This window comes from Rhineura floridana, chromosome 9 (genome assembly GCF_030035675.1).
Source record: "Rhineura floridana isolate rRhiFlo1 chromosome 9, rRhiFlo1.hap2, whole genome shotgun sequence".
NCBI lineage: Eukaryota > Metazoa > Chordata > Lepidosauria > Squamata > Rhineuridae > Rhineura > Rhineura floridana.
The window spans coordinates 12648762-12666863 of record NC_084488.1 but is presented as its reverse complement, the minus strand read 5'-3'; the positions used below and the strand labels follow the sequence as shown (position 1 = coordinate 12666863).

Sequence of the window (18102 nt, the reverse complement as noted above, 5' to 3'; positions counted from 1 at the left end):
CACATATTTAGAAAATGTGGTTGTTCATTAAAAAAAAATAGAAAAGAGAATGTGGCAAGTAATTTAGAACAAAGTTTAAGAAGTCCTGTCATATCACGTGTGTATTCACCAGTGCAATAGACTCTTGTTTTTAAGGGAATAAACATATACACCAGTACTTCTTAAACTTTATTCCTATACTTTTCCAGTTTATTCTTGGTTTGTCACTGGCAAAATTCCAATTGATTTTTATTTATTTTTTAATGGAGCTAGATTTTACCCTCTAAAGATTTGCCATTGACTCATATTGGGGCTCAATTTACCCAGTATTAACTTTTCAGAACTGTAAAAACAAAACAACTTTTGAAGTGAAAAAAAATATTTTGCTCTAATTTATTATTTATTTGCTGTAATGTACATTGTAACTAACATTAAGCTACAATGCTGTACTTCTGTGCCATAGTTCCTGACATCTTTTTCACTCTTGAAAGCAGGTCAAAAGAGTGTTCCTCTCTGAATTTATCTACATTGCGTAAACGGCCTTACACAATTTTGCCAGATGTGATTCAGATTGCAAGCTTCTCCAAATATTTCTTGACTTACTAAGAAAAATCCAGGAGTGTTTTTGTAAAGTCTAGTTTCAAATGTAAACACTGTGACACAGCTACAGGTATTATGGATAACTGAAACCAGTTAAGAACCTTAAAAGAGTTGGGAAGCAAAACCTGCAAACATAAGCCGAATAGTATAATGGATCCGAAGTTTTAAAATAGAAATAATGTACAAATTTCTACCTGAGCTCTGAGGGGAAAGCCTTTATCACTGTCTGCCAGCCCATCCTCAAACAGTGGAAAGATTTGGGAACAAATTTCTTTATGCATTTTTGATATGTAGTAAAACAGAGCACACCATCTTAGTTGGAGACATTTATTTTTACCTTTTGTTCCTCCAGCTTTCTTGTCCTTGAGATAAAATAGACAATAAACACGGTCGCTCAAGATTTCAGTAGTAAAACATACAGCCCTTCTTACCACGTCAAGGCTAAACGTGGAGCTGAGAAGAAAAAAGCCTGAATATGAACTCTGAAAGAATATGCTGCTACTTTTTTATTATTAATCTGCTTACAGAATGGAGGACTATGACATATCTTACATGTTCTCAAAAGAACCAGAAACCTTTCCTATTGTTTAGCAGCCACCTTGGCAGATATGAAACGTGAACTGTTGCTTGCCTCTTTGGTCGTGACTCTTTTCTTCCTCTTCCCTCTAAGCTCAGAGAGCTGTTGTTCCCAAAGGTTTTTGCTGCATTTTCCAATAACACAGCAAGCAAGACGTTTGCCAGCATTTCCATTCTCTAGACTGGCCTTGTTGTTCCCTTTCCCGAGGTCATCTTCCTGCTCATGAAGCACAACAGATCTTCCTATAATGGTGTATGGGCCAAAGAGAGTGGCCATGAGGTTGGACTTATGTTTTATAATTTTGCCTTCCCTAGAATAGAAGTTCCCAAAGTCCCCAGGGTGACGGGGGTGATTTTCTTTAAATGGATTGTAGTGGCCCCCTGCAGAGTCGCAACTGTCACTGAGATCTCCATACTGGTGGACATGAATAGCTCTTCCAGACAAGTTGGCACCTGTAGGAAACCCATCCAGGTTGAAAATAGCCTCCAATTTTCCATCTGGGTAGGTCTGCCGGAACAGAACTTTCCCCATCACCTGTGGCTTGCCTGTATCTAGTTTGGTGCTGGATTTCACCATACATGTGGCATAAGCAGTCTGATTGGATGCAAATATATCGTCATAGAGTTGTGGATAAAGCAAACTCAGCCACAGGTCATTAATTTTTTTCTGCATGTCTTGAAGTGGGCTGTCTTCATTGGGCTGGACATCAGATACACAAAGGACCAAGCCCGTGGTGAGAAACAGGAGTGAGAACATGATGGGGTTACTCAGAAGCTGCAGAAGGCTATGAAAAGATGCAGAGATAAGTGGTGTTAACTGCTTTGCAATAAAATAGAAGCCCCAGCACCAACCTAGTATCCATCAATATTAATAAAAATATTAATAGAGTTCCAAACACTTTTCAGTGCTCAAAGTGCTTTGCATATGATGTCTCAATACTGCTTTCAAGAACCCTAGAAGCCAGATGATGCTATTGTTTCTCCAGTGCAATGAAGGGGGCTGCAACTTGCTTAATAGCTGTGATACGATTTGTACTGGGGGGACTTTCTGATGCCCAAGTCAGACTTTCAGAGCTATCTGTCGGAAGTACCAACATTTTCCTTTTTATGTTAAAGCAGCAGGGAGCTCTGGTTTTGAATTGAGTAACGGTGCTAGAAGGGGGGTTTAACCCTTCCCCTTCCTCACTCTTTTTCCAGTTCAAACCCTCCAGCCTCCCAACAGAAAACATAAAGGTCCCTGCATTATGCCTATATTTTTCTGAGGCTGCTTTTAGGTAAAAACAAAAACATTAGTAGATCCAATCTCAGTTTTCGCTGCATCTTGTTTGATTTGATCCTTCACCACTACTCTAGCGCAGCTTAGTAATGGAACACACACAGCACAGTTTTCAAATGTCTCACTTTCTGATTGAAATAGAATGGAACTATTATTTATTATTATTATTTATTGAATTTATTAGTCGCCCATCTGGCTGGCTGTCCAGCCTCTGGGCGACGAACAAAATAGGCATACAATACCTAGACATTAAAAATATAAAAACAATGAACATAAAATCTAGGCCACCTTCCATAGGAAACAAACACAAACTCTTGGCTTGGAAAATATCACAAAATTGGATCTGCCCTTTTCCTCATCCTTCCCGTGAAATGGCATCAGTTTCCCCCAGAAGTTTAGGGCAAAAGTCAGTATTAAATCTCACTGGGAAAGGCTATCTCATGGTGAAGACAGACAGACCTTCTATGTGCAATAGAAGTGGTCTGAACATGTTTCCTTCATTCCAAGTCCCTTGCTTTCAGGGCAGAGAATATGTGTTCACCATACTAAGAATGCAACCTGTTTTATCCTCGGTTGGTTCTAAAAGTAATTGCAATCTTCCTACCTTTAACACAGGACTCCTTCTGCAAAGATTTGTTTTCCAGAATCACATCTCACTTGGCTGCAATCTCTTCAGGCAAACAAGGGCAAGCATACAAGTCTAGATTCCAGACGTCTGTAGAGTTACTGCTTGTGAGATCTTCTTGTTTATGTAAAAGTTAGGTAATACTAGCTCATGGGAGTGGTTAGCAGAAAAAAATGAGGAGAAGGGGACAGAGTGTTAACTAGTTGTTTTAAACAAATCTAGAAGCAAACCCTATGTGTTTTCCAAATAAATTAAAAAATTGCTTTTAAATTAATGTTTCATTATTTCATGTGCTAAAAGAACAACTTTCAGTATGACGTGACAGAAAAAACATTTATATAAGGCTGCAACACTAACTTTGTTGAGTAAGTTTTTCCATTCTAATTTGCTGATGGGTTCATACAAAATGAGTCAACCAGCGGGAATACTTTTTCTGTTATTAAGCCTCCTTGGAAGCCACTTTTAAGATTTGTCTTAGCAATGAAACCTGATTTACAGATCCAAATCGCCATAATAATAAAAATCCAACTGTAGAGACTAGGCTTTGAAAGCTTTGTGTGATATATAGTTTTTGCTTTTGTATCATTTTGAAGAGACAATTTTGTACATTGGCTTGGTTTGTCTGAAAACCAAAATTTCTCCCCCCATTGTGTTATTGGGAGGGTTGTCCTACTGCCTGGAGAATTGGCACATACCCAAATAGTAGCAAACCTTTGGAGATGTGATAGTCTTTGTACAAAAATTAGTAATGGATTTTGTACACTGAAACATTCATCTAAACAATAGTGTGCTAATTTGTTTGGTAGTGAAATATCCAGCAATGATTGGCTGAGCTTCGTGCCTGACACAGACAGTCTGTGCAGTCTTAGCCTTTGCAGCCACCAGCTGAACTGCACTCTCTCTCTCTCTCTCTTATTTAGGGTAACTGCTTGCCATTCGGCAAGGTCTCTCAACCTGAGAAACGCCTATGCCTGCCATTCACTGAGCTGTCTGGGTGTTAGGGGGTTGAAGTGCAGGCAAAAGGACCTAGGGAAGGATGGATGGGGCAAGGAAGAGAAGAGATGGGAAAGCAGCAAACCAAAGGAACAGGGAATGTTCTACCTACCTATCTACCTATCTGTCTACCTATCTATCTAATTTGATTTATATCCCACTCTTTCTCCCAGTAGGAGCCTGGCTACAAGTCTAAGTGCTCAGATGTAAGGAATGCATATTAAAACAACCAGGCATATCATTTCATTCATTTATATGCAGAGAGCTATTAGCATATGATAGTAAATTAATTTGAAGACCACACTCCATCCTTTTTTTTTAACCAATATTCTGCTCAGTAAATCGGGGTTTATTTTAACGTGCTGCTAGACACATTTTGTGTAGTGTCAAAACCTTTTGTGCAGTGTGAAATACTTTTTTGTACAGTTGAGCTTACTGGGATATCATAGGGAGCTAGGTAGTTTCTAAAAAATAAATAGATGAGAAAAGATAAAAAGAAATAGAAAATGAAGATAAATACTGGTTCCTTCCAAATCTTCATAATCCTATACTACTAGTTAGTGGGTTTTTTGGTAAAAAATGAGGTGCCAGAACTCATATCTTGATAAAAGTACTGTGGGCGCCAGCACAAAATGGCTGACATGGGGTAGCAAAAAAGAAAAAAAAAAGGTTGCTGGTACTCTGTACAGGTGAGTACTGTCACACACATAAGAAAAAGAAGCTCTCCTAATGGTATATTATGGGACCACTTACTTGAATAGTTTGGGAGTGGACAGTATGCAGGCTGCTTGTGCAGTAGGGAAAAAAGCTTAGAATAAACGCTGCAATAAATACTCTTCCTAGAGTTGCTCCCTGTTCCATTTACTTCCAGTCCTCACTACCTGTGTGAGAGCTTTCTTCTCTTAAAGTAGCAAACCCATTTTCTAGAGTGTATCTCCCACCTAAATATTTATTTTCTCTATGATAAACATTTTGTGTCTATTTTGATTTGAGATTTCACATAGACTCCACTTATGATGGATAGACTTTGAAGTACTTTGATGGACGCTTTTCTCTTGCAGCATCCTGTTCTTTTGTTTTGGGTTTGGGTTTCATCCTTTCAGAATACGTAGGATGAACCCTGATTCTCTCCCCTGTCCTGCACCCCCATGGCTGCTTTTAAAATGTAAAAACTAGACAAGTTAATTGCATGCATGCAATTAATGTCGCATCTCTAGTTTGCCTCCAATACAGTGTGTGATGTGGAGTGGGGAAGTGACATACAGATGGTGTGTCTGTGTGAGAGAGAAGAATTGTGTGAGTGGTGTATATATATGGATGTTTGAATACAAAAGGTGTGGGCATATATCAGAATGTGACTAGAGAATAGACACCAAAAATATAAAAAGAAAATAGCTCTGTGAATTTTTGAAGGTCTTCGTTTAGCATTTATGTAGCACTGTAAGTGCTCAAAATGCTTCCTGTACATTAGCTCAATAGTCATCACAACAATCTTATAAGACAGCATTGATATCATCCCCATATTGCAGATGGCCAGGTGAAGCTGACAGAAGCTAACATAAGGGCAACTACTGAGTTCATGGCTGAGGTGAGATTGGAATGGGAGACTTCTCAGCTCACAGTTCACATTCTTTTCAGACGTGGTTTATTCGTAAATAAGTGTGGTTTGCCAGAAACTCAGTTCAAAACATTCCTGAAATTCCTTTGCCCCATGAGGTAAAGATAAGCTGTTTTGCACAGAGTAGGAAGACGGTGCAAGCAGTTTTGGTGTGGGCAGGGGTGGGGAGCTAACCCATATAACCATAAAAACCATAAAGCTGAGCACAAGTTAAGTTCAATGCAACTTAATAGACTGACTTTGACTTCTACAATAGGGAACAAGCTGTCACAGGCGCAGAATTGTTTTAGGAGAATGCTAATTTTGTCATAACACTCAGTGAGAGGTTTTCTCACACCACACAATTTCCCTTTCTCCCTCTTCTAATGCTAGAGCTGAGAAGATGGACCTAGGAAGCTCCCATCCAGATGCACTCTTAAAATCTGACTCTGTCCCTGTTTGTTTGGAAATAGTTTTCATTGATATAAATTGGATTTGCTTGCAAAGTCTGCACAGAATTGCAGCATTCTTAAGGTTCTTCCTATATGTGTGAATAATCATAATTGCTGGTTCTTCACATTTTGCCATGGGGGAATACCAGCATTAGTTCCCAGCTCCAGTGTTATAAATTCTGTTTAATTCTGTAATTTTTTTTAACAATGTTAATATTTTGTTATTTAAATTTTTGTGCACTGTATTCTTTTTTGATGTGTATTTTGTATTTGTGTTTATTTTTTTGTGAGCCGCCTTGAGGGCCTTTTGGCCAAAAGGCAGCATAGAAATAGAATAAATAATAAATACATACGTACATACATAAAATAATGCATGACTAGATGATCAAATGCTAGCTGTGCTTAATAGCCACAGGAAAGTTTGTTCATGTCATTATTCTTAAGGGTCAAAATTGTCAGAATTCTTTTTAAATAACTTAAGGGGCACAGAATATAGTAATTTTTTGTACACCTCAGATTTTTTTTAAGAGTAGGCAACTGCCTACATTTTTAGTAGTATACATGAAATGCATGTTTGCAGGCATGTGTATCAAACAGGTGTTGTGGTGAAGCAGTTGGGACTGAGTCTGGCTCCCTGCTGGGGGCACATATGGTGGCAAATCCAAGTTGCAGGTCTGTAATAGCTCATATTCCTTTGAAAAGTTCCTTCATCAGAATTCTGATCCATGTCAGAATTGGCAGTGACTAACCAGAAAAGAGATCTTGGGGTTGTGGTAGATGGCACAATGAAAAACAGCAACTCAGTGTGCAGCAGCTATGAAGAAGACCAGTTGCTTCCTTGGGATTATTGCAGAATGGATTTCCTGTAATGCCCTTGGACAAATCTCTGGTTCAGCCGTATTTGCTTTGTACAGTTCTGGTTGTTCCATCACAAAAAGGATACGTAGAGACTGAGTATTTGCAGGAAAGGTCAACTACAATAAGCAGTGGACTGGAGCAACTTTCCTATGGGAAAAGCTAAAGATTTGGGGGGTATTATTTTTTAGTTAGAGAAAGATGGCTAACAGCAGATATGACAAAGATTTATAATAATATGTCTAGTGTGGAAAAAGTGGACAGAAAGACGTTTTAGAACTTGGGGACATCTAATGAAATGCATTTGTAAGTAGACAGAGAAACAGAAAACACTTCACACAATTCATGTACAGAATTTTCTGCTGCAAGATGAAGTAATGGCTGCTAGATAATAGATGCCTTTAATTGGGTATTAGACAATTCATGGCAGATGGATCTCTAGATGACTTTTAGTTATGACAAATGGGACCAGCAACAACTTATAGTGAGGACTGCTTCTCCTTGCTGTGGCAGCCAGCCAGCCAGCCAACCATGCTCTCTTCCATGATACGCAGTTCCATTCTCCCTCCCACCTGGGGTTTCACCTCCTCAGTGTCATGAAATTGTAACATGGTTAAAATGGTTTTTTGCAACATGGCTCAGAGAACTGTGGGGATTTTATCTTGGGAGGAGAGGGGCCTATGTGTGAGCGGAAAACTTTTAAGTTTCGTTTCTCAGCTGCTGTTAATTAAGAGCTGGAGAAGCAGCACCTGGTTATCCCTGGTTATCTGTTGAGAGCCTGGTACTCAAGGCCAAGCAGGCCTGAGAAGAGTTGAGATCAGGAAGGGAGGGGGGCTTGCTAAGGCGCGAAAAGTGAAGAAACTTTGAGAAAATTACTTCATTAGAAAGCCCCCTGATTGGCTGAATCACTGTGAACTGTTGCTAGGGTTTTTTCCTTAAGTATAGGGGGTGACAGCTATAGTCTTTGTTCCCCTGGGTTCCATCTAGATGGGTGGTTACCTGAGTGGGGTTCCACTGCCTTCACTACCCTACTTATGCCTCTCTGAGGAGGGGTGAGATTTACAACAACTACCTCTTCAAGTAAGTAGAATAGGTCAGTTAGTTTTGTTATTTTTGGTTGTGTCTGAACTCTTTTATGCGTCTTACCTAAATCCCTGGTTGGATGTGGGTTTTGAGGAACTGTTTTGCTGCTATTAATTGTGCACTTATATTTTTTATTAATAAAGCTACTTATTATTCACCCTTGTGTGTTCATTGCGCAAGAATAACTTTGGTCCTGGATGTGGCACCTTGACCACTGACCACAAACTACCAAGAGTGTGTTTGGCTTTACCTGAGGGCTTCTGAACGAGGAGTGCCTGTTTGGCTCTTGTCTTTAGAAATCCTTGGTCTACTTATTTCTGGGCTCTGGGTTCCCCTGACTCAGAGTGTGAACCAGTGGAAGGGGTGGTGGCCATCTATCTTCTACCTTGCAGGGTTGGTGTTGGTTGGCACAGCCTTGGCAAGGGGAAATTGGGTTCCAGATCAATTACCCAGGGTGGGGAATTGGGTCCGACGCATGCGTCTGGCACCCGTGGGGTGGTCGAGACCATGACACTCAGCAGTCATAAGGACATAAGAGCACAAATTAATCAGACCAAAGCCATATCTAGTCCAGCATTTTGTTTCCCCCAAACAGTGGCTAAACCGATATCTATGGGAAGCCCACAAGCAGGACAGTAGAAGCACAACAGTGCTCTCCTGCAGTTGTTCCCCAGTGAATGGCATTATACAGCCACAAGAGTGGCTGTATACTATAGCCAGTGGGGATTTTTCACATTCTGCAATGTTAAATTGAAAATACCCCCAAGCCATTCTGATGCTTCCCATAAACTCATTTCAAAACAAAACCTTACATAACTTATAGTCCTGAACTCAGAAACGCTTGCTTAACAACCCTGTCAATTTTCATGGCGATACACAAAACAGTCAGAGAGAATAGACAGTTCAAGGTGTAAAAAGAGAGAGAAAAACCTCAGAGCCCTTTTAGACTTTTTTCTCTGAGAGTTATAATCTGTTGAAATTCATTAAAAATCAGGTTCACAGAGGAGCTGTAATCCTAATACTGATGTTGCCCCATACTCTGACCTTCATCTGCTGCAGTTTAAAAGTTTAAAAAATGCCTGGCTGATTTTTAATTAATTTAATAAATTTTGGCTGGGACCCAATGATAGCGCGGAGCATGCTCAGTAAGAACCAACTGTCAGAGTTCTAAAAGCCTCACAGCTGCTGGGCTTGGCTAATCAGAGGGCCACACCCACACCAGACTTTGATTTCATGTGAGACAGTCATGGCTTCCCTCAAAGAATCCTGGGAAGTGTAGTTTGTGAAGGGTGCTAAGAGACTCCTATTCCCCTGAGAGAATGGTTTAACAGTCAGCCACTCTGATTGAAGGTCTGTGAGGGGAACAGGGCGTCTCCTAGCAACTCTCAGCACCCTTCACTAACTACACTTCCCAGGATTCTTTGAGAGAAGCCATGACTGTCCAAAGTGAAATAAAGGCCTGGTGTGGATGTGGCCAGGGACAGCTTTGGTTTAAATTTGGGTGGGAGGCTACATGTGTCTGCTGTAGAATAAAAAGGTGGGGGAAAGGCTGAAAAAGAATGATTCTGTTTACAGTGTTTTCCCTTCTGCCCAGTGCCCACCCACCCAATCTCCTCCCCTCCCACTCCCTGCCCCTTCCCTGGGTCAGTGTTGGACTACGACCTGGGAGACCAGAGTTCGAATCGCCACCCAGCCATGAAGCTGACTGGGTGACCTTGGGCCAGTCACTGCCTCTTAGCCTCAGAGGAAGGCAATGATGAAATCACCTTTGAATACTGTTTACCATGAAAACCCTATTCAAAGGGTCACAATAGGTGGGGATTGACTTGAAGGCAGTCCATTTTCATTTTCAAACATGATTGCATAGAAATAGATCCCACTGAAGTCAAAAAATATGCAAATGATCAAACCCACCCTCCCTTCTCCTTCCTCCTATCCCCTCCTCTTGCCCCTTCCCTCCCCCTTCCTTTGCCCCTCACTCCCCATCCCCTTCCAATCCCCTCTTTTCCCTTCCCCTTCCCCCTCCTCCCCTTCCTCCTCCCCATGGTCAGTTTTACCTATCTTAAACATGATTGCACGGAAGTAAATACCATTGAACTCTATAAGCATGCAAATGATCAAACCTGCTCTCCCCTCCACCTTCCTTTGCCCCCCTCCAACACGCTCCTTCCCACTCCCACTCCTCCTCCCCCATGGTCAGTGTTTCCTATCCTAACCAAGATTGCATAGGAGTAAATCCCATTGAAAATAAGCATGCAAATGATCAAACCTGCTTTTCCCCTCTCCTTTCCTCTCCCTTCCTCCTCCCCTGCCCACTCAAGCCCTCCATCCCTCACCCCCCCCGTCAGTTGTACCTATCCTAAGCATGATTGCACGGGAGTAAATCGCACTGAATTTAATAAACATGCAAATGCTCAAACCTGTCCTTCTCCCCTCCCCATCCTGCCTGCTCCCCTCCCAGTCCTCCCCTCTGCATTTCCTCCCCTCCCTCCTCCTCCCCTCCCCATCCTCTGTGGTCAGTTTCACCTATCCTAAGCATGATTGCAGGGGAGTAAATCCCATTGAACTCAATAAGCATGCAAATGATCCATCTATTCTCAGCAAACTTGGACAGGATCCCATTTCTTACCTCCCGGATTAAAAAGCAGGGAAATTCACTAATAGGCAAAAAACCTTGCGGTTTAAGAACATACCTATAGCCCACAGCTATTCTATCAAACTTTAAAAAGCAAGGAAATTGGGCAGCTATAGTGAATGCACCAGGGGAGCAGGAGACCTGAACTCCTCTCTGAGATATTGGACTGCCCTACAAATTGGTCAAAATGCAAACACCGTTTGGGCTGGTCTTTCACAGTCCAATCCACTTCCTATGTAGCTTGGAAGAATTTGGTAACGTGTCTCTGAGCATATGGTGAGTGGTGGCAACACCTGCAATCAGCCCAAATAACAGAAACAAGACATGCACTGTGCTGATCTTGTTTTAGGAAGGAGGAAGCAACAATATTAAGACAGTTGATATAGTTCAGATGGTCACTTTAAATATGTCTGATTTCCTTTGCAATTTTAGTGAAGTTTCCTATAGGAAATCATTTTATTTTGTTTCTATTTCTGTGAATATGTGAAGTATAGCAACTCTTTGCAAAATTTATACTAAAAAAACTCCAAACATAATTGTGGAATAATGGCACTGACTTCTGCAGAATAGTCTCCAGTGGACCTCAGAAGTATCTCAATTTGCACAAGATAAAACAGTGGGAGGTGAAATATATTCTAGCAAAATGCTAGGTGTGCTCTATGTTTTTAATTGACTGTGCCCACCTTGCCTTAAATGAAGTGGTTTAAACATAGCAGGCTGAAAATATGCATCCTCTTTTTTCCAACAGCTAGAGTCATTGCTGAAGTAGCAACATATTGGAATCAGTCTGATTTTTCATCAAACTGCAGGTCCAAATTCCACTGTTAATGCACCCAAAATAGAACTAGAACATAACCTCCAATTTGAAACACAAAAGGCTGTCTTCACCATCATATGACACTGACCAATAAAAAGGCTTTGAAATTAATAAAAATAAATTTGACACAGATTTTTGGGATGAATAATGAGGGAAATAAAATTTTCTAGTGTAGATTCTCTGTAGAAACATTAATAACACAGGAAAGAAGCAAAGTAAGAAGAACACCAGCAAACATACAAAAATATAATTCTCTATCTTTGGAGATGGCAAGTGTTGCCACCACTCACCATATGCTCAGAGGCACATGTTACCAAATTCTTCCAAGCTACACAGGAAGTGGATTGGACTGTGAAAGACCAACCTAAATTGTGTTTGCATTTTGACCAATTTGTAGGGCAGTCCAATATCTCAGAGAGGAGTTCAGGTCTCCTGCTCCCCTGGTGCATTCACTATAGCTGCCCAATTTCCCTGCTTTTTAAAGTTTGATAGAATAGCTGTGGGCTATAGGTATGTTCTTAAACCGCAAGGTTTTTTGCCTATTAGTGAATATAATATATAACCATCATGACTGGTAGTTAATAGCCTCATTCCCCTCCCCCCTGTGAATGTCATGAGCCCTGCCGGGAGGGGTGAATAAACAAGACTGAGGCAGAGGAGGGGGACTTGAACTGGGAGGAACAGCTTGGGGAGGGGCCAAGTGGAAAAGTGGACTTAGAAGGTGCCCTGGCTCCAGTCCTTGACAGTTCCGCTCCCACAACCCTGGACACCCCTGTGGGAGCACAACCTGGCCTGTCAGATGTTTCCCAGCCAGGTCCCCCCCCACTCACTGCACCCAGCCTGTCAGTTAGCAGCCCCCCTCTGTCTTTGCCTTGTGCCAGGAGGCAAATGGGGCGGGAAATTCAACAGACTGAGTTAAACCTCAACCATGTCTGAGTCTCAGTTCTTCAGCTTCGGGCAGGATAGTGAATTTGTCTATTCTTTTGGAAATGGACTGCCTTCAAGTCGATCCCGACTGATGGCTACCCCATGAATAGGATTTTCATGGTAAGTGGTATTCAGAGGGGGTTTACCATTGCCTCCCTCTGAGGCTAGTCCTCCCCAGCTGGCTAAGGCCTGCTCAGCTTGCCACAGCTGCACAAGCCAGCCCCTTCCTTGTCCACAACTGCCAGCTGGGGGGCAACTGGGCTCCTTGGGACTATGCAGGTTGGCTGCACAGGTGGCAGGGCACGTAACCCCTGAGCCACTCGCTGTGGGGGTGATCTTTAGCTGGCCCTTGATGCCCAGGAGACACGAGCGGGGATTTGAGGCCATCATCACATGTTGTGTTTGTGAATTCCATAGTTTAATTATGCACTGTGGGAAGTAGTACTTCCTCGTCTGTCAGTGCTCCATGGCCACTAAGCATGTTCACTGGGCTGTTTGGGTCAACACCCACCCCCACTATAAGGTATTCTGTATTTCTGCAAACATTTGGGTTCCCCTGAGTATACTGAAACCTCCCTGTTGTGCCTGTTTGGTGCAGTTGGCTACATAAGCAATAGCACTCCCACTGGAAATAGAGGGAATGAAGACTTTATAGAACCCCACTTTCACAGGTACTGTGACTCTGAATACCATTTAAATGGGAGCAACAGTGGAGGGAGACTGTTGCCTCCATACCCTGGTGTGGGCTTTCCAGAAGCTTCTGGTTGGTAACTGTGGGAAACGGGATGCTGAACTACATGGGCCTTTGACCTGACTAGCAGGGTCTTATGTCCTAATAATGGTCCTTCTTGTTTTACACTCCACTCACAATCTTTTCCCCCTCCTTCTTCCCATCAGTTCCTAGGGAGGCTTCCACTGGGTCAGTTTTCTTTTGACAAAGATATACTAACACTTACATAGTGCCTTTTAATACCAATTTATTTTATAAATATCATTGGTGATCACTGGTGGCCAAGTAAGATTGTCTTCCAGGGTAAGGTCTTTAACACAGTAAGTGACTGTGGAGGCCAATTCTGGATCCACACAGCCTCCCACAGTGAGGACATAGGTTTCCAGATGGAAGATGGTCATGATGAGGATTTGCTTGACGTGCCTTCCGCTTATCTCGTTTGTCCCTTTCGCCTTGTACTCATGCTTCTTCAAAGTCCATAGCACCTTTGATAATGGCCGACCTCCAATTGGGACACGCATGGGCCAAGGCTTCCCAGTTCTCAATGCAAATTGAGAAATTCAACAGACTCAGTTAAACCTCAACCATGTCTGAGTCTCAGAAGCCCCTAGTCATGGACCAGCACATGGGCAGTGGATACAGACTCAGTCGTCCTGGCTCAAGGACTGAGGCAGTTGAGTAGTTCAGCAGCTATATCCATGACTGAGCAGTCCTATTCACAATCCACTCTGCTCACCCCATATGGGGAGGGAGCTAGAAAAGGTGCCCTAAACATAGTCTGCCTCATCTCTCTCCCTGACTGGATTACCGTGTCCAGTGGGGTCACCACTTAGCAGTCGCAAAAGACAAATGAACTTTGGAACATGGAATATACAGACATTGCTGGATAATACAGATAGTGAACATCTTGAACGCAGGACTGCCATCATTGCGAGGGAGTTGAGACATTTTAATGTTGACATAGCAGCACTCCAAGAAACTCAAAGAGCAGGAGAGGGACAACTGAAGGAAGAAAAAGGAGGTTATACCTTCTTCTGGAAAGGACTGCCTGACCAAGAACGACAAATACATGGAGTAGGCTTTGCTATTAAAAATAATCTTGTGAAGCTCTTGTCAGAAGTTCCCACTGGCATTAATGAACGACTCTCAACTCTCGGATTAAAACTCGCCAAAAACCAGCAGGCAACTATTCTAAGTGCTTATGCACCAACATTAGATGCTGATGAAGACATCAAGGAAAATTTTTATACCCAGCTGGGCACCATCTTATCAGAGATACTGGGCGATTTCAATGCAAGAGTTCGGCATGATTTTGATTTATGGCCAGAAATCATTGGGAAAGAAGGAGTTGGCAATAGCAACCTGGATGGAATTCTACTTCTGACTAAATGTGCAGAGCATAATCTTGTTATTACAAACACACTCTTTTGCTAGAAAGACAAATTTAAAACATCATGGAAGCACCCTTGGTCGAAGCACTGGCATCTCCTGGATTATATAATTGTCCATGCCAGAGATCATCATGATGTACTCCTCACTAGGGCCATGACGACTGCTGATGACTGCTGGACAGATCCACTAATGCGATCCACTATGGCCATTAATATTGTTCCTCAACATAGGCTCCAAGGAAGAAAACCAAGGCATAAAATGAATATTAACACCCTTCAAGATTCTATTAATCGAGCTTGCTTTCAAACAACTCTCAAGAAACATCTACCTACGGAACTCCCTGAAAACTTCGAGGAACACTGGACTAAACTGAAGACTTCCATTATTGCAGCATGTGAACAAACTATTGGATACCAAACTAAGAAACGTCAGGACTGGTTTGATGAGAATTATAGTGAGATTGAACATATCATTAACAAGAAAAGGAAAGCCTTCCAGATATGGCAAAAAGACATTAACTGTGCTGCTAAGAAAAAAAATCTATGCCAGTGCAAAGGCTGAGATCCAAAGAAGAACTTAAGAACACCTGGTGGATAAAGAAATCTCAAGAAATCCAGCACTTTGCAGATGCTCATGATGCACGGGGCTTTTTTAATGCCACAAAGGCCATCTATGGACCAACAAATTACGATACAAATCCGTTACATTCAGTGGTTGGTACCAAACTTGTTAAGGCTAAAGAGTCTATTGCACTGCGCTGGAAACAGCATTACCACAACCTCCTTAATCGTAACTCTGTTGTGGCTGGTGAGGTCTTCTCACAAATTCCACAACAACAAACTAGAGATGAGCTTGCAGTATCCCCTAATTTGGATGAAGTCAGTAAAGCCATTAATCAAATGAAGAATAACAAAGCTAGTGGACCTGATGGGATTCCTGCTGAAGTCTTTAAAGAAGGTGGGCCTGAATTTACACAACTTCATAAGCTCATCAGAAAAATCTGGATGAGGGAGGAGATCTCAGAAGACTTTAGGGATGCCATAATTATCCTCTTTTCAAGAAGGGTGATAGAACAGATTGTGGGAATTACCGAAGCATCTCTCTTCTAGCTACAGCAGGTAAAATCCTTGCAAGAATCCTCACAAATTGCCTCCTACCTGTCTCAGAAGACATTCTCCCTGAATCCCAAAATAGTTTCCGCTCTTCCAGGGGGACAGTGGACATGATCTTCACTGCACGACAGCTTCAAGAAAAATTTAGGGAGCAAAACCAACCTCTGTATATGGCGTTTATTGATCTGACTAAGGCCTTTGATACTGTAAATTGAACTGCTCTCTGGACATCCTCTGCAGCTCCCCGCACACAATGCCTACTTGCAAGTCAACTGCAAAAACTAATTCTTCCTCTTGTCCAATTTGCATCCAAAACTAATTCCAACAGTTCCTACCAAGGTAGGTGGACTATGACACAACGTCCAGTGAGTTAATCAGCAGTCACTAAATGTCTGTAAGCAAACACCTCCAGTTACCAAGCTATACAAAAGCTATACATAATGGAAATACAAAAAAGCTATACAAAAAAGCTATACCACGCCTTACAAAAATCTAGAGCATTTAGGGGGCATTTAGCTTAATTAAAAAGCATGCTTTCAAGTATTTATCAACAATGGTGACTGAAAGACCAGTGGTGGTAGATTTCAGGTTTATTGTGGCATAAACATTTGTGCATCATTTAGTTATTTACGAAAATTTATAAACCACTTAGTCAAAAAATCTCTAAGTAGTGTTCATAGAACAATATAAAATAATGATAAATAACAGAGATAAAATCAAAAGAATTTTAAAACAGAGATACATTGTATGCATTGTATGTCTGGAGTAGACCACACTTTATCAGATGCATAGCCTCCGTTGGAAGAAAACTGGAATGCAAGGGCTAATGTCTGTGACAGTCTGTAGATGATTAACTCATTGTTATCATATTCCTAATCCTTCTGCTTCTTTTGAAGTTTATGCCCTTTCAGTTCATATTCGCTGGCATGCACCTCTCACAAAGTATTTTTGTGATACCTGCCATACCAATCCGTTACTATTAACGTTATTATTCTTTTACCCTTTTATCTCCACTCAGCTATGTGTGTGATGTTTTACCATGTAAATTTAGGGAGTAACAGTAAGACTTATAAATCTCTGTGAAAAGGGGGCATCCATCAGCAAAGAGCATAAGGACTTGCTTTCTCTGAAGCCACTGCCATCGTAGACATAGTGTCCGCCATATCTATTTTCCTCTCTTTGCTCTCTGCTGTCGGAAAGGAGAAAATCAGGGCTACCATCGTTTACTTGCCCTCAGTGTAGCACAGTGCATTGTCAGAGAGAACAACTGGTGTATTATTTACACTAGAATGGCGGGATCTAAATGCTCTAATGAAAATCATATACAAGGGAATCTTTGTTCCAATTTGCCACTCTTTCATGGTGCCTCAAATCTCTCAAGTGTGGTGACTGTTTTATTCTAACAGGGCAGGTCCTAGCAGGAATATACCAAGTCACACCCTTGATCCATCTAGCTCAGTAGTGTCACCAGAGACTGGCAATGGCTCTCTGGGGTTTGGGGCAGGAGTCTTTCCTAGACCTACCTGGAGATGCCAGGTGTTGAATCTGGGACCTATTGCATGGAAAGCATGTGCTCTACCACTGACAATGGCCCTTCTCCAAGTTCAACTGCAAATTTGCAAACAGCAGCACTGCTACGCTCTTTTGAAGGAATGGGGGGGATGGTGTAAGGAGCCTTTAAAGCAGGGGTTCTTAACCTGTGGTTCAGGGTCCCTAGGGGGTCCATGGATGGGCTTCAGGGTGTTTGTAAACCAGACACAAAACTAATCAATTTCCAATGCAATAAAATTGTATTTACTTATTTATGGGAGTCTTCAGCTTTCAGCAGATTCTCAAAAGGGTCTGTGACCCCTCAAAAACATGTAAAAACCATTGCCTTAACTCTAACATGCAGGTCATTTCTCCCCTTCCCTAAGTGGTGTAAAGTTCCAGGGGCAGCTCTTACCCAGCTTTGGTGTCCTTTGGAAGGACAGATTAGTGAAGGCTTGTGGCTTTTGGGGGGGTAATATTTGGATTTGTTTACAGACAAACACACAGGTGTGTGAGCACAGGTGGAAACAGATAAGAAAAAATGCTTCTACAAGCAGCAAATCCAGTGCTCCTTACCTGCAAGAGAATTTGCAGATAGCAATGCCACTATATCCCATTCAAGCGGGGGTGGGATAGCATAGAGAGTCTTTAAACTTAATGCACAGATATGCATTATTATTTATTTATTTATTTATTTATTTTATTTCTATACCGCCCAAAGCTAAAAGGCTCTCTGGGCGGTGTACATAAGAGTAAAACAGCAACATAAAATACAAAAACATAGAAATAAATAGCAAACTCAACAGAACAAATAATTAAATAGCATTAAAATACAATAAAATACAATTAAAGTGTAGTTAAAACAAGCAACGACTCACATACATACACACACCAATCTCATTCACACCACACAGCATACATCC

At 41.7% G+C, this 18102-nt stretch overlaps 1 protein-coding gene across 1 annotated transcript; it reads right to left on the bottom strand.

The window, feature by feature from the left end:
* Positions 1 to 892: 892 nt before the first annotated feature.
* Positions 893 to 3190, bottom strand: SOD3 (superoxide dismutase 3). Its single transcript, XM_061583201.1, has 2 exons — positions 3036 to 3190; positions 893 to 1940 (listed from the first exon to the last, which is right to left on the bottom strand). Exon 2 carries the CDS (start codon positions 1910 to 1912, stop codon positions 1160 to 1162), a length of 753 nt encoding a protein of 250 aa, XP_061439185.1. The 5' UTR covers positions 1913 to 1940; positions 3036 to 3190; the 3' UTR covers positions 893 to 1159.
* Between the last annotated feature and the right edge of the window lie 14912 nt (positions 3191 to 18102).

Excerpts from the sequence above, each read along its gene's own strand:
- SOD3 (XM_061583201.1), bottom strand. The coding sequence starts at position 1,912 with ATGTTCTCACTCCTGTTTCTCACCACGGGCTTGGTCCTTTGTGTATCT.